At 37.3% G+C, this 22,568-nt stretch overlaps 2 protein-coding genes across 3 annotated transcripts in view; both read left to right on the plus strand.

Annotated features, from left to right (window-relative positions):
* Nucleotides 1-1,953: 1,953 nt before the first annotated feature.
* On the plus strand, nt 1,954-13,017 carry batf2 (basic leucine zipper ATF-like transcription factor 2). Its single transcript, XM_032582047.1, has 3 exons — nt 1,954-3,055; nt 5,024-5,143; nt 11,237-13,017. The coding sequence occupies exons 1-3, from the start codon at nt 2,963-2,965 to the stop codon at nt 12,077-12,079; spliced, it is 1,056 nt and encodes a 351-aa protein (XP_032437938.1). The 5' UTR covers nt 1,954-2,962; the 3' UTR covers nt 12,080-13,017.
* Nucleotides 13,018-18,699: 5,682 nt separating this feature from the next.
* Nucleotides 18,700-22,568, plus strand: part of ppp2r5b (protein phosphatase 2, regulatory subunit B', beta) — a 49,721-nt gene continuing 45,852 nt past the window's right edge. The window contains exons 1-2 of one of the 2 annotated variants that reach the window (XM_032582822.1): nt 18,700-19,165; nt 19,290-19,866. In XM_032582822.1, coding sequence (XP_032438713.1) covers nt 19,674-19,866 — 193 coding nt within the window. In that variant the 5' untranslated portion in view covers nt 18,700-19,165; nt 19,290-19,673. Of the gene's footprint in view, nt 19,867-22,568 lie in introns of both variants that reach the window. The other variant, XM_032582821.1, reaches the window with a different exon arrangement.

The raw sequence follows: 22,568 nt of genomic DNA on the forward strand, positions 1-22,568 counted from the left end.
GGTCAAAGTTGGAATTACACTATCCTCATTCATGTGTAAAAATGGCCCAGTCAAAGTTTAGATCCAAATAAATGTGAATCTGTGGCAAAACTTCACGTTTATGTATGTATTTCCTCCATTCTGACAGAGTTTCAGCTTGACTTGAAGGAAATACTTTACATGAGGTGTAACTGTAGTAAAAGATGACTCAACAAAGTGGTGACTGAGACTGGCTGACTACAAACAAAAACCACAGTTTTCAGATTTTCTTTGTAAAATAATTTTAAAAAAATAACAGTACTGTATAAGTTTGCTTTAAATTCCAAATTGTTCAGTAATTTGTTTTGGTCTGTCACAGAAATCCCTAATGAAATACCTTTCACTCTGCAGTGACAAAATAGGAAAAAGGTTCAAACAGAAATGTAAATATAGCGTGTGACTGACTGGCAACCAGTTCAGAGTGTTCAAACAAACAATTTCTGTACCTACAGCAGAGTTTGTAAAAGAAAAACAAAGAGTACAAAAAGGAGTAAAAACTAAAACAGTATTATTTGTTTGAAAGTGCAGTTATTGCAAGTAACATTTCTTGCTCTAAATCAAATGCTTCTCCTAAGATAATCTTAGAAATCAGCTCATATATTTTAAAACCGAGAAGAGACTGCAGTGTTACAATGCTGCTAAGAAAGTCTATAAAATAAAAATACCATGAAATAAAAAAAGAAGATATGAAACCAATGCTTATGGAGAAGCAAAACCTGAAGTGCAGACTATGTAGTAAAAATCTATATTAAAAAACACAACAATGCAGTTTGTCATCAATTTTTTTTTTTGTCAATTAAAATGTTTTCTGTCCAAAGAAAGCCATACAAGACCAAAAGTTCAGTTTTTAGGTCACGGGCATTGCTGGGTTATAACTGTCAGGAATCAGAAATTTAACAAGCAGCAAATTTCCAGATAATCGACATAAATTTCTGAACATGGAAGAGTGATGGAAAACAGGACGCAGATTTAAGAAGGACTTATTTAACGAGAAGAGAAATGTGAGGCTGGTTTAAAGAGTAAGAAGTTTCTGTGGAAGTGGAAAAACCCTGGAGAGAAGATGAATTAAACAAGTCAGAACATGAATGAGAAAAGTGAAGCAGCAGGAAGAAGTCATTGAAGGTGGACGAGTTTAAAGGGGAGTGTTGTGTAAAATCAACTTTTTAATGTTATTCCCTCACCAAAATCATACTTGGAGTGTTGCTTTGACTCCTTCATGCATGTTTGAGAAATCCTTTAATCTGCATGGCAACCATTCAGCTGTGCAAAACGCCTGGATGGACTTAGCCCCGCCTTCAAGACGCAGCTCCTCCTCAGGGCTGCAGTTTTTAAGTTTCTGAGCTTCCGGAAACTTGGAAGTTTTTGGAAGCTGAGTCAAAGTAGTAGAGACTTGTTGAGGGGCGCTCATCCCTCTGACTCGCTCACTCTGCTCCTTCAGACTAGCCAGCAGCAATTAGCAAACGCCTGGCGGAACCGCACATATGCTGAGCTACTTCTCAGCCCAAAGTTGATAAAAATGTTGTGAAAGGGTTAATAGAAGAGCATGTTGTGATGACTTCCTGAAGGCAGAGTTTTTAAAGAGACAGGGGCCCAAATTCAAGGTGTTAAATCAGGAAGTAAATTTTCTTTTAAGTCATGTTTGATATATACAGCTTTTATTTATAGCAACTGAAGGTAACATAGTTAATTCATTATGCTATAAAACGACACCCTGGAAAGCACACAACAAGGGTGTGCTCTCTTCTACAGGCCGGTTAGTGCTGGTTTTAGTATATTTTCAAATTAGCTGTTTGTCAGTTGAATCAAACAGGACAAAGGTTTTATTAAAGGTGGAAATAGTTTTCAAATATTTTACACTATATCAGCCCAGAAGCAGCAGAATTAAATATTTTGTAGAATCACATATTTCCATTTATATATTTGTTCTCATTTGTATTTATTTAATGCATTTTATACATAAATCTCTTGTATTTACACACGTGTTATAAATTCTATACCACTAATTGTTATGTCTAGTAATATTTAACGTTCTGGATGGGAGCCTGTCTACCAATACTCAATTTCTCCTAGGGGAGAAATAAAGTATGTTCTGATCTATATATATGTCTATGAGTGAAATGACTGCAAAGGAATACTTTCCTTCGAACAGAACGTTCTTTTTGGACTACTGTACACCCTGCAGAGGAGCAGAAACAAAGCAGCTGTGTAAAGAAACCTCTGACTCAGGACGATGTTCAGCTTTTGGCTGCAAGCTGCAGTCATTAACGGATTCGTAGGAAGTCCTTTTCCACGCAGGTCTAGTAAAAAAAATACTGTGTTTCCTGAGGGGGTGGGTTCTGTTCGTTTCCCGGCAAAACTGATTCCAGAAATTCCCTGAACGTGGGGGAAGTGCGACCACCTCTCTCCTGATATGGTCAAAGTTTCCGCTTGGAAAAGCCTGGAGCCCTTCACGGGTTGTGGGAAACGGCGGTTACGGTTTTCAGGTTGTCGCAAATGTTTACACCTGGAAACAGATTTATCTCAGGAAATGTGTAACTGTCTGGCAATCACCACGAATTTTAGTCTGTTCGGCGCCATCTTGGCGGAACACTTGAGCGTCTTTTGTTTACATGCCGGCTAAGTGAAACTAACAAAGAGCAAGTGAAGGTAGCCTATGTCAGCTTTAGTATTAACGGGGCCGTTTAAAATAAAGAGAAACCGAAAGAAGCTGCTGCGTCATGTTGCATCACCATCATCATCATAATCATCATCATCTGCCGGGAGTCAACCCGCCTGCACTCAAAACTGCTCGGAGCAGCTGACTGAGCGGCTCAGTCCTCACACAGCATCAGCAGCAGCTCACCGAGCTACCTGCAGAACCAGGTGGGTCGGCCTGACTCACCCTGCTAGGCTGGATGTGTGCTGATCCGGACCGGGTGAAAGTCAGTCCTGCTGGAGGAGAAACATGCCCCTGCTGTTCATGGACACCGGGTGTGAGCTTAGCAGCCCCTGCGGCTCCCTGTCAGCGGACGAGTGCAGCAGCAGCACCTCTGCTCTGGTAAGCTCTCATCACCTTCACATATATATATATATATATATATATATATATATATATATATATATATATATATATATATATATATATATATATATATATATAATTAAATTTAACATGTCATTGTCATATTTGAACTATATAACAATTACTGTGCAGTATTATTTTTTTTACCACTAATAATTATTGTTTGTAGTAATGGCTAGTAGAAATAGACATATCCCGCATGGGGCCCAAATTTTACCAATTTTATAGATTTTTGTGTAGCAGATACCCAACCAACAAGTCTATTTAGGCCCCATATCCTCAGATTGAATGGGCCGAGACAACTAATTGGTCACCCTACGTTTTAAATGGATATTAATATATTATCTGCTTAAATTGTACAACATAGAAATAATCCATATGGGTTCCAAATTTTTTTCTGGAGTCCCTCTACGTCAAACCAGTATGGATAATTAATGACATGTATCGATTATGTGAAATCCCATTTTTGCTTCGTTTCTAGAGGAGTCTGTTCGGTTCTTTTGTTCCGTTATAAAATCGGCCCATATAACCGACACCTGCCGCACCGTTCCCGGGCCTCCTTATGTGTCAATGAACAACGATAACGGCACCGTTAGGGCGGAGCTAGTGGCGTCACACAACCCCTTCATTTTTTAACATTTATTTATTTATTTTTTTTGACGTCACACAACACACTCCATCGATTGGCGGACAGAAAAACGTTACTGCTCGCAACAAGAAAGAGACATGCTAACGGCTAGCGCGTTCGTCGTCGTGCTAGTAGGACGCCATGTTGGCCGTTTGGGTTTAGCCCTGCCTGCTCAGTGAGACGTGAAACGCCTGGTACATACATAAAATAGCGAACCGGACCGGACCGGACCGCTCAATGGAGACAAGACATTTGTCAGCGTGTCTATTTTCCTATATTTGTAAATGTTAGCTAGATAGAGTGATATATTTCAAAGTGGGCCCACTTTAATGGGAGTATTCCTTTTCTTTCCTTATATATATATATATATATATATATATATATATATATATATATATATATATATATATATATATATATATATATATAGTTGTTATAAACTAAAATGGCTCAATTATTTCTAATAAACTATCTGAGTTTCATATTGTTCTTGTCACTGAATAGCATAGGGATTACGATCTGTGTACTTCCACTTTCGCTTTGAAATGGGAATATTTACTGCTATTTATAATCCTTATCTTCACTCTGAATCCACAAGACAGCAGCCATGCAGTCGTTTGCAGGGATTCCTGCAGGAAGTTTTCAAACTCATGAAACTTAAGTATCAATTACTAATTAATGTACCTTAAAATATGCTCAGTTCCCTCTTACTATTTCAAGAGAAAAGAAAACTAATGGAAACAAAACTAATGGAAACAGAATCCAAACTCTAAATGTTTTCAAACATACATGTTCAAGTTAATGGGAATGGGAAGAAACAGGGGGAGTTTGGTAAATTTATTCAAGTTAGTGGATGAAAACTGAACCTGAAAATGAAGCAGGAACTTCAGTAACTTTCCTACAATACATTGGATTGGTACCTTATATATAGACAGTACCATAAAGCACATTTTATTACTAAAATGATGGTTTTATTATTAAAACCAGGAGTTTTCTGGAAATTATACCCTGGCATTTTTATTTAAAAAAATAAATCTGAAATTTACTCTACTTTCTTTCTATCTCAAGATTATCAGTTTTAACTTCACACGTCCAGGGTTGCTTATGTTTGTATTAATTTTCTGCTTCAGTTTTAGGGATCACATGCTGCCTCATAATAGATTAGCTTTTAAATCTTTATCTTATCTTTTTATAGCTGCAATTCCAAACCCAGGAGGCGCATGAAGTCAGGGAGAACACGGAGTAAACCTGATCTTTTCGAGTATGTCATTAACTCTGCAGGGCTGCAATTAAACCTTTTGCTTTTGCTTTTGCAGGAGAGAGAAGGAGAGGGGAACCGGCCTCGACCCAGAGTGACAAAAAGGCGAGAAAAGAACCGAGACGCGGCGAGGAAAAGCCGGCGTAAACAAACGGAGAGAGCTGATGAGCTGCACGAGGTGCGAAACAATCCCTCCCTGAAAACCGGAGAAAACCTCTGTCTGTTTCTCGTCATGCTTCCTGCATTCTTCAACTTCCGACAGTCAGCCGCCTTCCGAGTCACACTGACCCACACACCCTCAGACAGTGTGACAGTCAGGGAGTGAATGTGTGTGTATCTTGTGCAATCGGGCGGCAGGCTTGTAGCCGTTTCTTGTAAATGCTCGGCTTTAAGAGAAGGACTTTCCCTTTGGCCTCTCCTCCACGCTGGCCCGCCCCCTTCTCTCTACCCGTACCACCCATCCACACACACAGACACTCCTTTCTCTTCTTCCTCTCCCGACCCGTTTCCCCCTCAGAGCTAAACCTGAACTCTTCTCCAACAGTTTATTCTGACTTTAAGCCAAGCATTAAGAAAAATACCTGGAGCTCAGACACGTAAAGGATCACCTCCTTTTCTTAACGTCTAAGTTATTTCTTTCATTTAAAAAAGTATTAAGTAAATGCTACCTAATATATTTTATACAATTTCAATCAGTTCATTACATAACATGTCATCTCAAGGCACTTAAAAACTATAAAAAGTCTTTGTAGTTATGAATTTATTAAAAATCTGAATTTTCTGGCTTTTGCTCTTGTATTAGGTTTTAAATTGTTACCCTCACTTTATTCTTGATACAGTATTTCTGTGGCCTGTTCCTTTTTATGTTAGTACTTTTTAAATGATAAAACTCAGCTATTCCAAGGAAGCATGCTTCTGGGTCTATTTTACACGTCCCTCATAAAATTAAAAAATAATCCTAATATATTTGGTTAGAATAATCACACGACCACAAAAGCCTAATGTATCAGATATGATACAAGAAAAGAATGCATATAATTAATTTCTTTAAAAATGTGATTTTCTGGACTCTTTTCTTGTACTATCAGGCTTTAATCGTTAATCTTATAAAACCAAACATCATTTTGTATCCAACTATTTCTGTAACCTTTAGATTAGCACTTTGCTATTTCAAGTAAATATTTTTCTAGGTATATTTCACACATCCATCATAAAAAGTGCAAAAACATAAATAAAAAAAAATCTGTTTAGAATAAATACATGAGCACAAAAGCTGAATGTATCAGATATGATGCAAAATAATTGGGGGAAACCTTGTTGATGTTTAAAAAAAATAAAATATATATATATATTTGTTGAAAGAAAAAAACTTTTAAATTTTTAAAAATTAAAATTCTCTGGCAAACATTTATCCTATCACACTTTAAAGGTTAATTCTAAAAAATATTAACAGGCTATCCAGCTTAGATCACTGATTAATGGTTTCCCAAACACCCAGTTGAACACAACCTGTTCATGGGGACAAACTACTGGAAAGCAGACAAAATAAACCAAAACGTGGGACACTGCCTTTAAAAAATGAGAGCATAAATGACCAGTTTTAGTGGATCTGTTACCAGAGGGACTGGAGTTAATGTCCTTTCATTAGTTCCAATAACAGTAATATGATTTACCATAAAATAGTTTTTAGAAACACTACTATTTGGGGACATGGGCGGTCCTAGATGGGGGTCAGCAGGGGCCTGTGCACCTATAAAACTGGAATTCGAATTTGACTTATTGGTCCCTTGGATACATTTTATGTTTTATCTTGATATTTTTATTTCAATAAGGAATTAAAAATTTAATTTTAGCTTCGGCTGTATTGAGATAGGATCATAGTTTTCATCTCAGGGGTCTGAAACCTGCAGCTCTGGAACCACAAGTGGCTCTTTGGCTCTAAATATATTAAACTATGAAATATTGCAGTTATTTATATATTTTTTATTTAATTCTTTTGTTATTTGTCCCTCTTCCTGACAAAAACACAATAAATGGCATAAATATCTGCACCACCATAAGCAACTGAACATTTTTTTCAAATAATCTAATTTTTTCAAAAGGATCTCTGAAAAAGATATTAAATGAAGCTGAACTGATTTGAACTGAGGTGAACTAAACTAAAATACAATACATTAAATTAAATCAAAATACATTGAAATGAACTTAATGTATTTCTTTTAAACTGACTATATTTAAAATGAATTGCAGTTAAACTGTTGTAAACAAAAGAAAACCTTTCTAAAGACGGTGTGGAGGGGAATGCTGTGGTACGGTACTGTGTTTGTGTTGCACTTTGACCAAAACACGTCAGAAATTCAGTAAATGATGCCTCTGTTAAATGGCCTTTTGAAATGTGTAATATCAAAGACAAGGGGAAATCCCAGCAAACACCTTAGAACAGGTTCTGCCACTACCAGAACTGCAGCCGGAAAAAGGTAGACAAAAAACTCCACTCCTTCTAATCATTACTATCTGTTTTTAGAGATGAGTCACTGAAAACAATAAGGAATTAAAATTTAAATTTTAGCTTCGGGTGTATTGAGGTAGGATCACAGTTTTCATCTCAGGGGTCTGAAACCTGCAGCTCCGGAGCCACAAGTGGCTCTTTGGCTCTAAATATATTCAACTATGAAATATTGCAGGTTTTTAAAAAATTTTATTTTATTCTTTTGTTCTTTGTCCCTCTTACTGACAAAAACACAATAAATGGCATAAATATCTAAGAATTCGAACTTTTTTCTCAAAATTCTGACTTTAATTTTGGAATTCAGATCTTTTCCGAAAATGTCAAAATTCCCACTTTAGAATTCTGGCTTTAATTTTTGGAATTCTGCCTCTTTTTTAGAATTCTGATTTATTTCAGAATTCTGACTTTAATTTCAGAATTCTAAGATTAAAGTCAGAATTCTGACTCTTTTTTAGAATTCTGATTTATTTCAGAATTCTGACTTTAATTTCAGAATTCTAAGATTAAAGTCAGAATTCTGACTTTTTTGTCAGAATTCTGAGAAAGTCAGAATTCTTTTTTTTTTTTCCAGTGGCCACTGATGGTAAATTAAGGAGTCTAATAAATGCAAAACCTCCCCCCCAAAAAACCAAAACAAAGCCAAACACTCTGTTTAAACTGGTAAAGTGCTGGACTGAACAGAAACAAAAACATTAAACAGATCTGTAAAATGTCTGGACAAATTAGTTATGACTCAAGATTTTTGCACAGTAAATTGATACAAAGCTGAAGGTGAATTCAAGGTTCCAAGACAAATAGGCCAAAAGAATAAACATTTCTATGGTAAAGGCAATAATTTGATTTATTTAAAAGAGAGAACAAGGCCAAAGTTTAAATCCCAATAAGATAAGATAAGATAAGATAAATCTTTATTGTCATTGTCACAAGGACAACGAAATTCAAAGGGTGCCATCAGTCGGTGCACATGCCCAAAAACAAAAAATAACTGTCTCACAATTCACACACAATGCAAGAATCAACAAACAACTGGCAAAAAAAAAAAGTTTATTAGCCTGTCATGTATATTTCAGACCAACATCTGTCTGTAAAAGAGAAAGTGAAACCTTTAACACCTGAGGTGTTTCTTGGCCTGTGTGAAAGCTGCGTCTGTTGGAGACGGTTGGATGAGCTGTACTGTAATCGCTGGGGTTTTATGAATGGGTGTGTCTCTGTCATGTGTAGTAAGTCCTGACTTTTGTTTTCTGTCTTTCATCTCTTTCACTTCTGCTTTCAGTGTGGCGTTTAACCACATTTTGAAGAAGCAAGGAAACCGCAAGCTGCTTGATTTAAAGAAAAAATTAAAAGCACAGCATTGTGTCAGCGATTCAGTGCCCAACTACACTATCTGGAGAGAAAGAAGATCCTTAGTGCGGCTTTATTTGAGGGACACTTTGTTATTTTAAGCAATGTCCAAGTACAAAGTTTGAGGTTTAAGTTGACTATAGAAATAGGAAGTTTAATAACATATTTTTCTATTAGGGAGAGTTGGCTAATGTTGCTGCAACATAGTTCAAACGCAACAATCATCATTCTGTCTCTGATTTGTTGCAAATCCTTTAGGGAGTTCCACAGGGTTTAATACGTGGCTCCCTGTAGAAACTGTGTATTGAACAAAAGTTTCCTTGTTTCCACGTGAAAAGGGATAATAAGAAAGAAGGAAATGACTGCTTAGTATCTGAACATGTACTGAGAGGGCGAGCACGTAGACGACGCTACTCACTCTTCCTTTACATACACACGCTTCCGCTAATCTGCTAATGTGCTAATAGCAGAGCTAACTTTTCATTTTGTAGTTTTGCTAATTTTGAGAATATTTAGCGCAGTTACTTTCTGTAATTAAATTTTTCCTGATAAATTGAAAGTGCTAATTTACATGGCTGTGTGTAAAACTCCCAGTAGGTCAGAAGTTTCTTAAATACTCAGACCAGCCTGACTGATACCAACAATCAAAGTCACTTAAACTTAAATCGACGTTTTTACCCCATTCTGATGTTTGCTTTAAACTGCAGGAATTCATCTTTAACACGTCAAGTGAAATCCTCTTTCTGTTAACAATCCAGAGTTTCCCCCAGTGCAAGCCTGGCAGGCCACCAGGCTTTACTTGTGCCCCCACCAGGCTTAGCATTGCTTATTCATTTAAGTCTTTTCAAAATGTTTGCATTTTTAACGACATTATAGTTGGTGTTCAGGTGTTAATCTTTCAATCTTTCAATAGCACATGATTATCAAGTGATATTTTCAAATTTTCTGTCAACTTTAAACATTTTTAAACTCAAAAACACGACGTGCCGCTGGATGAATGACTGCCCTAGTGCCCAACCATCTGTTCTTGGCAAGTTTTCTGGGGGAAACTTTGCACCAACCAATTGTATATAGAAAGAAAACAACAATGGGTCAAGAACTAAACCTTGTGGAACCCCTTTATGGACCTAATTACTTTAGTTCTAGCTACAGGATGCAAATCATTCTGCTTATTTACTAAGAACTTCACTTAAAATCCAGCGATTAACACCATCAAAGGCTTTGAAAACACAGACAGCAAGAGCTGCTTCTGTTATGTCACTGACAAACTTTATAGCTGCAGTTATGTCCTTTATAACAGCAGCTTATTTTCTAATTAAACTCTTGAGTCCAGCACTGATCAGCAGGGGATCGCCGTCCTTGTTTGATCATCCACTCACTCGTTTCATGCTGAGCTCACTGAGCCCGTCTATTAACGGCCATATTTCATTTCTCCTTGGGGGCTGTGGTGTGAACCGGGCATCATCGTCTCGGTGACTTTCATGCTTTCTGCTGCAGCTCTCTCAAAGCCTCAGAGTCTCTGCTATCTAATTACAGCAGCCGCCAGGCCTGGCGTTATCGTATGTGGGTGGGATGCTTTGTGTTACTGTTGGGTTTTTATGGCTGATGAGGGCTTCTCTTTGCTTTAACAAAGGGGACCTTCACATTTTGTGCGTTTTTATACCTTAATTCGTGTCTCAGCTGCTTCTAGAAACGGACCAAACACTTTAAAAAACACCTGGTTAGTTTTTGGCAATAAGTTAATGTTTTATGGTTCTGTTTCCTCTGGAATGTAACGTCACAAATCAGCAGGTTACCTAGCAACCAAAATTGAACTCTAACTCGTTACCTAGCAACCCAAGCTGAGTTCTGGCACGTTTGGTCACCCTGTTTTTACCCCTGTTTGCGCTGCACAGTGGCTGCTGGAGAAGACAAGTGTTTTGTTTACTTACCATCCAGAAACCACTGGCTGCATTCTGGTTGGTTGTGCACAATCATACTTTCAAATTTATTGATATTTATTGATACTCATATTGAACATTGGAGAAAATGGAAAAAACAAAAACAAAACAACAGAACAATCCTGACAATATGGACAGTTTTTAAAAAAATAAGTTGGAATTTATCAAAACAATAAATGAAAATTATTGAAGTAATTTTACACAATAAATAATGAATGATACAATAAATGCCTGCCCCTAGTTGACTTACTGTTGTGACCAGCAGCAGCTTCTGTGGATTTAAAGTGACAGAGGCCCTTAAACATATCTTTATGAAAGGCAGAACTGAGCAGACTAAAACCTCATTATCTAAGAGTAATTTTGGTAAAAAAAATTTTATGAACTTGTTTTGTATAAACCATAGACCTATCCTAACCTGTTCAAAGAAGCACCTTTAATAAAGAAACCCCATCACTCATCTTCTTTCCTCTGGTTTCTTCAGGAGCTGCAGAGTCTTGAGCAATCAAATTCAGCTCTGCAGAAGGAAATTGCAAAGCTGAAGAAAGAACTTCGCCTCTATGAGACGGCGTTGGAACGCCACAAACCTCACTGCCGCCTAAAGGACGCCGCTTCGTCCCCAGCAGATCTCAAAACCAGCTCCGGTCCTCTGCAGGACTCGTCCTCCTTAAGCACCAGCGTGGGTTTAAAAGCCTTCAGTGACCCTGAAAAGACTCGCCTCCCGTCTTCATCTTCCTCTCCAGCAGCAGCAGCCTCGTCGGCTAAACTCCTCGTTACCTCGTCCTCATCCACGTCTTCCTATTCTGCCTCTTTCTTCACACATCCAGCTCCTCATTCTTTGTTTTGTGAACCGCCTCCCAGCTTCGTTCCCTCCACAGCAGCTCAGCTACTGACCAACAACGCTAACACAACCGCCTCAGCATCTCAAAGCAGTTCCTTTACAGACGATTCATTTTTAAGAACCCTCAGTTCTTCCTTTGCAGCTCCACCGGCAGTGCTTTCCTCCTCAGCGGTCCAAAACACAGCTTTACCGAAACCAAGCAGTCCCAGGAATCTGCCTCAGTTTCCTCCCTGCAGGTTCAGTGGAAGCAATGCTGCGACCTTAGTGACCTCTCCTCCTGCTGCTCCTCTAGCCTCCATCGAAGGTTACGATCAACAGGTTTCTCCGGCTCCCGAGTCTCTGCTGTCCCTGCTCACCGTGCCCAGCCCTCTGAATCACTGTCAGACCAGCTGTCATGCACCAACACCGGCCGCCTCTAAAGACATGTCTCTCTCTGAGCTGCTGGAGGTCAACGAGTGGATCCTGAGTGGCTTCGGTAACCAGTAGCATCACAGAACAGCTGTTTATTTTTATTACATTGAGAGAAGTCCAACTGTAAGACACAACCAATGTCTCACACTGCAAAAACAAAAAATCTCACTATGTATTTTTGGCGCACTTTCTAGTGCAAACATCTTAGTTAACTTTAAATAAGACAAAATTAACCTATAAGTTACGATTCAGAAGAAATGGGAGCTTATCACTTAAAGTTGTTTTGCATCAAACCCTATTAGGTTTTTATAGCTTGGAGTCGTCATATAATCCCAACAATAACATAATTTTCTAGTCATTTTTACCAGGGATGTCAATAATAGTAAACAACCTTAAAATAAAAATCATTTTAATTTCAGCAGTATAATTTTCCACTTAGATATTCAGTTACAGTAATGCCAGAAAAAACACTTTTCTGCTCTACCATCACAAATGTAAATAGGAATAAAGTTTGCTAAAGTCCTTCTTGGGGGGCTGCAGAGGGAACTTATCACCCAGGGCCCCATTTATGTAAGAACCGCCCCTGGATAGAGCAGAAAAAGCTCTTTCCTGGTATTGTACTTGTATTACTGATCCGATAAAAGATCAAGTTACTTTAAATATTTCACACATTTTCCAAGGCTGCCAAGAAATACGTCTGTATCTGAAAATGTTGGCTGGCAATAAATGAGTGGAGCTGCAGCTCTCAAAGAATGAATCAACTTAACAAAAGAAGGATGATGCATCGATCAGCTCCTGTGTCAGGCCTTTGCCTGATTTTGTTCCTGTTCTGTTTTGAGCAAAACTTCTTCATTTGTCCTCCGTTTGAGCAGCGAGTACTCCTTTGGTCAGCGACCACAGAGACCTCCAGAAAGCAAGAAAAACGACTCATCAGGATCCATTTAAGAGATTTCAAAACTTATTGGAAGGAATCTATAAACGCAGTATGGTTTTTGAGAAAGTTTTGCACATAATAAAATCAAAACAAAGAGTTTTATTTCTGTCTAGTTTGCCAAAATCTAGAGAAGAAAAATACGCCAAACACCAGATTTGCTTGGCGCCTTTTGCGATCTCAGAGGTTCAGTTAATTTTCTCAGATAATACTCTTTACTCCTGACAATCGATTAATCTACCGCTTATTCTGACGATTAATCGATTAATCAGATAAAAAAAGTTGGCACATTCTGCAGATTTTTCATCAAAGTCTTTTTTATACAACATTCGAAATACATTAGAGTATTCCTTTAGTGAACACTTGATTATTGGTAGCAAATGATGCATCTGCAGCTAAAAAAATGCTTGCAACATGTGAAAAGCTCAACTATTTCTGCTTGATTTAGCTTATATACAGTGTAGAGATGATCTATTGATTATTTGTTGGATGAACAGATTAATAATTGAACAGAAAAGGTGCTTAATAGGAGAATTTAAATTAAATGGAGCTAAAATTATGTTAATTGAGGAGTTCTGGGTAGAACGTATTTACAGACAGATTTTTTTATCTTAAGTGCAAAATGTATGTATTTTTGTAAAGCTTTGGTTTATTCACTGCTCTGTGTTGTTCTTTCATCAAAAAGTCTCTTTTTTTGAGTCTCTTTACTCCAGTTAACAATTATTTCAGTAATCGATTAATCGTTTCAGCCCTAATATTTCTTCAACCGGATTTTCTTTTTAGCGGCAGCGGACTGAACTGATGGCCCCTGAAATCTGCCGCTTACTCCAGGACTCAAACTCTGCAACATCAACTGAACTGAGTCACTCTGTTTCTAAGAACTACCGATAAATCGGTCCTGGTCGTCAGCTGTTTCTTAATTTAAAAAGAAACTGCTGGTTCTGTAACCTTTTGAGTCCAAGCTGGCAGAGGCTGCGCTTCATGGAAATGTAATCTGTAGTACTATTTGCGTCAGAAGCTCCCAAACTGAACCAGGCAGCTGTGGCTGCATATTTTGTAAACTTGTTTTTGTATCCGTGGGATTTGTCTTCTCTGTCTGCTGCTTTTTTATTTCTACACTGCAAAATCCAGTTCCTCGAACACTACGGTGTGTTTTATTTCTGCGGTGCGATCTGAACTAATCTGGTTTCAGTCGTTTTGTCTGTGCTGCTGTGGGCTGAAGCAGGTACCAGATGTAAATGTGGCGGTGCAGAAACCTTCAGGCTGGTCTGACTCATGACTCGCTGCAGCAGCCGACACACGCGGGGCGCCGCGCTGAGCTGACATGCAACTCCGAACACGCAGCAATCCCACCAGGATGTTTGTTTAATCATGTCTCAGGTCATAAAACACATTTTGCATCAACATGTTTTTCCAAATTTTGCATAAATATGAGATTAACTGCTAGTTGCCAGCATACATAACAAATATTTATTATTTTCTGAATATTTAACTCTTTGAATGCCAGTTTTGGCCACAAAAAGTGGATTTTATCACCGGATTTTTCTGAGGAGGCAATAATAATAATAATAGTAACTTTAGAACATCAGCAAAAGTTTTATGTTTTAGAAAGTTGTTGCTAGTAAAAGTAGAAAACAGAGTAAACGGCTCCACCTGTGGGCCAAGGACACAAAGTGTGACCTTTTAAAGATAAATCAACATTTATCAGCTTCAGTCCTCAAATATCAAATAATATTCTGATTTTTAACCTCTGGAAATCCTGTTTTAGCAGTTCAACTAGATTTTTTTTAAACACAAAGTTTTTTCTTTCCTCTCTTAAATATTCAAATTGAATTTTGAGAGGTTTGGTAGTTTCAGGTAATTAAAAAAAAAAACTATGTAAATAAATTGCTTAAACTGTTTCCCTTGGACACAAAAATGCTCTGTTGCACACTGCAGGAGAAATAATTTATATAACTTGTATTCTCCATTTTCTTTTATTAATGATCTTGGTGTCAGCTCCCTTCAAACGTAGCGGAAATAATCATGATTCTGATCTATTTTTACTTTGGAAACTAATTATAAAGTCATCAGAAAGTTGATTTTCCCATCCATTATTACACATAAAAACAAATTTACCTTGTGGAAAATAACAAAACATAAAAATCTGAAGGGATTTCAACATGAGGGAATAAAAGAAACAACACAGATTGTTCAGTTTAGCTCAAAAAAGCTCTTGAAGGAGAAACGTCTCTAAAAAAAATTACATTTTTACACATTTTATGCATTTTTTTTTGCATCAACTCAACCCAAGTTAAACAGGTTATGAATTTAATGTTAGATCTTCTGAGGATTGGAGAGGAAAACATTCATGCTCTAGATAAAACAGCCATGTTGGATGAATGTTATTTTTCTATTTATGCTCTTCTGATTTATATGTCATTAATTTTATTTTAAAGATTGTCTTACAAACCAGAAGTTGCCAAAAAATGCTGAATGAGTTTAGTTTGGATGAATGAGAGGGTTTTTAGGGACCATTTAGTAATTTAACAATTATCATACTTTGGATGAAAATGCTGCATTAACTTTGTTTTTCACTTAATTTCAACTTTTAATTTACTTTTTCTTACATCTAGGAAAAGGCCAGTGCTTTTATTTAAATGACAATTTAGATTTCTCTAATGATTCATGTTGATTCTGTCTCTGTAATTAAATATAAAATATAGAGTTTATGCATATATATATATATATATAGGTGGAGAGAGGAAATATATGGATTTATATTAACAATTTAGTGTGTTTTTAAGATGTGTGTATTTATCAGATGTATTTATGCTGTGGTAGTGTATTTTTGTGTAAAACAATGCAAAATAAAAGCTTTTTCTTTAATGCACGCATCTTTATCTACTTCTATCTACTTAACTCCGTAATTAAAACATTAAATTAAATCAAATTCATGCATGTTTTTTTTCCTGAAGTGTGTTCCCTCTTATTAGTTTAATTTTAGGAAATCTAAACTGTAGATGACTCCATTTTACCCGAAAAATAACTTTAAAGCAAAATGGTGGAAATGTCCAAACATCTTCATTCAGCTAGTCAGAGAAGAGGCGTTTAAATACGACAGATTGAAGAACAAAGGGAAGGAAAAACAGGCCAAGAACCAGGAAGGAAACCAGAAAGAAGGTTAATAAAAATGGATTCTTTGCTTTGTACCTTACAGAGAAAAGTAAGGTACTGAATCTTTGAAAAGATTCAATCTTTTTTTGAAATCAGATAAAAATATAACTTTAAAAAGAGCCCATCTCAGTCTAATAGTCAAAAGTATTGCATATGCATTTTATTTAGAAAATTTTAGATAAGCTGTATAAAAACAATCTGTATCTAAGCAAATTTTTATGTGAATTTTCCACAGAAAAACCCACAAATATTAAACGAAAGCAGGCGGTACTCACAATTTAGACAGACGGTCATAATGTTATGCTTAGTCCGTGTAGTTTGCTGTAAATAAAACAGCTTGGATAATCTAAAAAAAAAAAGAAAGGTTCACACGACTTTATAATTCAGATGAAATAAATGATCAAGTTTTAACGACTAAACCAATAATCAAATATTTACCCATCAAACCAGCACAGAGATTTGAACAACAATGAAAACATTACAGCTGAAAAAGTAATGATTTTTAACCCAACCTCGGATTTTAAGAAAGCTTTTTTCAAGAAAGATATTCAAAGTTGAAGTAACGTGACAGATTTTACAGTGTACGCATTTCTTAAAACGCACTAAAAAATATTTTAATGGAGAAAAAGATGTTTCCTGGACTCATTTAATCAGTTGTAGTGAAATTATATCAATATATTGGTGATTATTTCAATGAAGTTAATCAATAAAACTGAAACAACACGAATAAACAACCGTAATAAATTTGGTCATTGTGCGTTTTGGTGTTTATCTTGCACCATCATCGGCACAAAAAAAGAAAAAAAATTATAATGTTGAATCAGTTTGAATATTTCAGCTGACGATCCGAAGTTTGTTTATTTTCTTTTAGAGCGGGAATAAAACATTAGGACCTGATCGGAGGAAGATGAGGGGATTGTGGGTACCTGAGCGCTGGATGGTCTGATTGGGAGGAACAATAGGAGGAAGCTTGATCCTCAACTTACAACCTTTCCTGGAGGAAGAGGAGAAGCCGGGTATGGAGGGAGGAAGAGGAAGAGGAGGGGAAGGGAGTCAGACAGATACACCGATGGACGTCAAAGCGCTGCTGGAGGTCAGAAGGAGATATTTTACAACCAAATCGCACGAATGTTGCAGATTTTCTGCAAAGAAATATGAGCAGAAAGGCGCAAAAATGATCCGAATGAAATAAATAAATCCTCCTGACGCCACACACCTAAAATAAATGAGCCATATAAATAAATAAATCAAAGCCGTAGCGTCATCTGCAGTGAGGAGCCTTTCTCTCTCGTCTTGCGCCACCTTTCAGCAGTCAAGGCGGCCAGAGTGGGGCGAGGGTGCATCCGGTTGGAGCCGTCAAAATAAAAGCATGGGCAGTTAAATCACAGTAAAATTCTGTAAGTCAATTTTATAAACACGATATCTGTATCTGCCTATACAATTAAAGAAAATGTGATTTTATATCAATTAAAAGCAAAAATCTATCCAGACCTGCTGAACAAAATCGGAGGATTGATGAAGTGAAATGTTTTGTGAATTTAAACTGGGTCTGCTTCTCAATCCTGTGTACCTTTATAAACTACACTTCTTCCTTCCACTCAACTTTACTTTACACTTAAAACCTGAACATAGCGGTCTGTGAATACACTGAAAAAAAGAGAATGGAGCTCCAACTTTAGAAACAAATTTACTTAATTTGCTACATTTGACCAAATTAAGTTTGTCAAACTTATTTTATTTACGTTTAACATGACAACTTAATAAACTGTATATGTTTTAAACTTAATTTGCTTACTTGCAACAAGTCAACTATTTTTTTTTTAAAGTTGAATCATTTCTTTTTTCAGTTGCTTATCGTTCTTGTGGAAGATTTCAGTGACCGTCTGCTGCCCAGTCCGGTTACGATTATAATGATGGGATAAACGGGCAGCTATTTTACATGCTTAATCCATAATCCAGTGCAGTTTACCTCCAGTGCAGAATATCGGATTGCTCCCTGAAATTAGTTTTCTAATTCCTTACAAATAAACAAAAACAAATGAACTTGAAGTTTACATCAGCTGACAATCTTAATCAACAGAAAATTAACACAAATAAATCAATATGTGAACTGAATTAACTACAATTTATTTTCTTAGGATAAAAATTTACTTTTTTTCAATAGAATTAGAACAATACTGAGAAAAACAAATTCTGAGGATAAAGTAATATTAATATGTTTATAAAGTCAAAATACTATGATAAAAAAATTTGATCCACACTAACAAAAAAAATAACATTATTCTTAAAATTACAAGAATAAAGTCACAATATGACGTGAATGAAGTTGAAATTAAACAATGTACTATTAGGGCCATAATGAGATTTTTTTTTAATTCAGCAGCAAGAATAAAGTCACAATATTATGAGAATAAAGTTGAAATAATATGAGAATAAAGTCATAAAATTACCAGGATAAAGTGGTAATTTTATTCCTGTAATACTACGACTTTCTTTTTGTGATATTAAAACTTTATTGTCACAGTGAGTGTCTAATACTCCGCTGTAATAACGTGAGTTTCGTTAATTACAAAGAAAAGTGAGAGACAAATGTTGGTCAATTAGCTGTGATTTAATTTGAAAAATAAGACTGGATCATTTCCGGTCGTCTCGTGCGCTTTGACGCAAATCTGGCGCTGTAATAACCGGATAACGGGAACCGAGAAGGAGGACGGCAGCAAAACGGATCAGTCGGACGGTCGTGTGTGTTTCTCCTGTTGTGTAACGCAGGCCTCGAGTTTCCCCTCCAGGCGGAGCGGCTCCTTCTCTCCTCTTTGTCTGCTTTCTGCTCCTCGGAGGTGGGACCGGAGCGCGGCTCGGCGGCGGAGGACCTGCACATGTCGGCTCCGTTTGTTTCTCCGCCCTGATATCGGCTGGAGGACGGCAGCGGGAGGAGGAGCAGGTGGAGAACAATCACCGAGCCGCAGGGAGTCAAATAGAAATATATAAATGTGTTAATAGGAGAAGCGGCTGAGACAATCAGGAGAGGATGCGATAAAACGAGAGAGAAGGACAACAGTGATGCGGCAGCCGAGGTGGGCCCAGATTGATGATTTTATGATATCATCATCCACCGCCAGGACCGGATCCGATTAATAAGGAGGATAAACCGCAAACTGATCTGGAATCTGTGTTTGTTTCTCTCTCTGGGATAACCAGGAGGCGCTCTGCGGGTTTTCTACATCAGGCTGTTATTATCCTGAATGAACATCCACGTTTAGGCCGATGACCGAGTCTGGAGCCTGTGTGACGCCAGTACAGCAGCAGAGGTGTGTGTCTGAGCATCACTGGGAAGGAGCCGCCAGCCCATTTCCGTCTGTGCGTAAAACAAACCAGGAGATTCAGGCGATGCGGCCATCAGTCCGGCTCTCATAGAGGCGCAAATCAGGACTGGACCTCCAGAGATATTCCTCCCCCCTCCTGCGCATTTCCATCCTAATCAACTGATTATCCATCTGTGATTCATAAAGCCACCCACTCCATCCATCCATCCATCCATCCACCCATCCATCCTCCGTTACGCGCTCCACATCTGCAGCCGTCATGGAGACCACCAAGCTGCCCCCGTCCAGCCCCTCCTCGCCGACCACCAGCTTCTCGGTGCCGTCCGCGGAGAAGGTGGACGGCTTTCCGCGCAGGTCGATGCGCAGAGCGCGGCAGAGGAGGTCCCACAGCTCGTCCCAGTTCCGCTACCAGAGCTCCCAGGTGGAGCTCACCCCGCTGCCCCTGCTCAAAGGTGAGAGACAAAAGACGCACACACACAATTTCTACAAAGACTTTCACTGTCAACTCACCACTGACACAGATGAACCCCCCCCCCCCCCCCCCCCCACTCTATTACAGTCTCTATTTTCAACCCGTCATTTTACTAGAAGCTTAAGCTAACCTGGTTATGTACAGGCCTGATAGATTCACAAAACCACTTTGAAGAGATTTTTCTTCACTTTACTCCCTCTTCCGTTTTTTCCATCTTTTGCTCTCTGTCATCAGACAACACAATCCAAATGAAAATATAAAAAAGCGTCCACTAGCTTGTTCTCTATTAGGAATATTCTTTCTGCCATATTCTGGCGCCCCCTCCAGCGCAGCGCCCCTATGCTTCACTTATAGTGCATACCCACTTTTTGTGCATCCACATCTTTTTTTCTCTCTTTTTCACTTCGAAAGGTGAAGCTGATGAATTCTGTAAACCCTTTATGCTCAGAGTGATATATTTAAAGTGTTTATTTCTTATTAATTATGATAATTATCGCCTAAAGCTAATGAAAGCCCAAATTTAACTGATCTTAAAATACATTTTTAATGCAAAAATGTCAGCCTTCTGAACTATTTGTTTTGTAATCGAATATTTTGACAATGAATCCATTAATAGGAAAAATGGCAGATTCTGCAGGCATATTAGAAATATATTAAAATAAGGTAATAAGCAAACAATTCAATTCCTTTTTTAAGTAAGAAAATATATTTTTTGCCTAAAACACAACATAAAATTCCTTTAGCGAACACTTGATAATTTGTAGCAAAGGATGCATCTACAACTTAAAAAATGTCTAACATCAAAGCTCAGCCCTCTTAGCATCAGTACAGTGCAGAACTAATCTATTGATTATTTTAGAATTTAACCAATCAATAACTGGATAGTAAAATCTGTTTACCAGGTGAACCAGCTTTCTTCTGGTAAATTGTGTCTTTATTCTGCTATTATTTCGCACAAGTTGTTGCAGCCTGGCGCTAATACCCCGCCGCACAACTCAAAGAGAGAATGAATGAGATAAAAGCTAATTTTTGGAAATGTTTTCTGTCATTTGTAATTTCATTTTTAGAAAAGAAAGTGTGAATCAATTAAAATCGCATCTGGTTTGAAAAAAATATATCATATCGCCTAGCCGTAAGTAACGATAAACAACATTTAGATATAAAGACGAAAACAAGTTCAGTTTAGTTTAGGCAAACTGGACTGACCACAAACGACGTCCACCGATGTCGAGCCTCTGGAATCGTCTGGACTGAAAGCTTTTCCCCTGTTAGCCTTCATCGAATCACAGCATCAGTTCATCTCCCTGACTGATTGATTTGGGAAACGGGTGCAGCAGCCCCTCCGTCACAGGAACATTTTCCCTCTTCCGCATGCGGACTGGACTCCCTTCCTAACTGCCATGAAATACATAAACATGAGTGACCTTTGTGCCAAACTGGATGGGGATCTGGAGATGCAGATCTGTTGTTGCCATAGTTCTGGTCCCTCGGCTCCTGAAAATACACCGAGGAAACTTTTAATCTACCTGAAGGCAAAAGGCTGCAAAGGAGGTAGAGGCAACAACATGTTGCATTTGAATCGCAGCGAGTAATCTCTGTGGGAATCGGCCTGCGGTTTGATGCATGTTTGTTTTCTGTGGCAGACTTTGTGTTTGTGCAGCGAGATGCATGTCAGAGTGGTCAATACTTTTGATTCTTTTCTTTTCGGTGTCTGAGTCAATAACGAGGCTTGTCATGATAGCAAATTTTGCTGGACGATAAATTGTTCCAGATGTTATTGCGATAAACGACAATGTTGTTGTTTTGAGGCCATTTTTAAGAAATTTAATGACAACGGCAAAAATTAACAAACTTTAATTTTGTAAACAACGCATAGCACTTGAACTGGAAGATATTTTCAATATTCAAAATGAAACACAACAACAGAAACAATCAAAAAGTAAAAGGGAAACAGAAACCAAAATAAAATGGATCATGACGTTTTCCCTCTCAAAGACCAATAAACTTTAATTTTGTAAAGAGCATTTAGCGCTGGAACCAGAAGATATTTTGAATAAAAATAAATAATAATTATTATAATAATAAAAAAATTTAATGACTAAATAAATTCCCCCCAAAAACAAGCTGACAAAAAAACACCCCACAACCAAATAAAAATTTAATACAACCGAAACCATAAATTAAATGGATCACGATGTTTTCCCTCTCAAAGACCAATAAACTTTAAATTTGTAAAGAGCACTTAACACTGGAACTGGAAGATACTTAAAATAAAAACAAACAAACAAACAAACAATAAATAAATAAAATGATAAAATAAATCCTCCCTCCCAAAACATGAACAAACAACCAAAAACAATAAACAGAAATATAAACCACACAAAACTGAAACCATAAATGAATTGGCAGGAAAAACTGCCCTTTAAAAATGATTAAGAATCAGAATTATGGAGCTCATTTTAACTTATAGTGTGATTAACTGATTTATTAGATTTATTATTGATTCAGTTATTGACAGATTTATACGGCATCGGATGAGGTAGAAAATAAACATAGAAAACTACATGTACCGTTAAATCAAAACTAAATCTAAACAACCAGCATTGTTCATCTAAACAGACAAACATCTATAAATAATTAGGAAATTTTGCAGATTTAAATGATTTACAAAATTCACCTTAA

The sequence above is a fragment of the Xiphophorus hellerii genome, chromosome 14, assembly GCF_003331165.1.
Source record: "Xiphophorus hellerii strain 12219 chromosome 14, Xiphophorus_hellerii-4.1, whole genome shotgun sequence".
NCBI lineage: Eukaryota > Metazoa > Chordata > Actinopteri > Cyprinodontiformes > Poeciliidae > Xiphophorus > Xiphophorus hellerii.

Bases quoted from the DNA above. Each gene is read 5' to 3' on its own strand.
- batf2 (XM_032582047.1), top strand. From the start codon at position 2,963: ATGCCCCTGCTGTTCATGGACACCGGGTGTGAGCTTAGCAGCCCCTGC. The intron at 3,056-5,023 runs GTAAGCTCTCAT...TTGCTTTTGCAG, and splicing joins GCAGCAGCACCTCTGCTCTG to GAGAGAGAAGGAGAGGGGAA. The intron at 5,144-11,236 runs GTGCGAAACAAT...TGGTTTCTTCAG, and splicing joins GAGCTGATGAGCTGCACGAG to GAGCTGCAGAGTCTTGAGCA.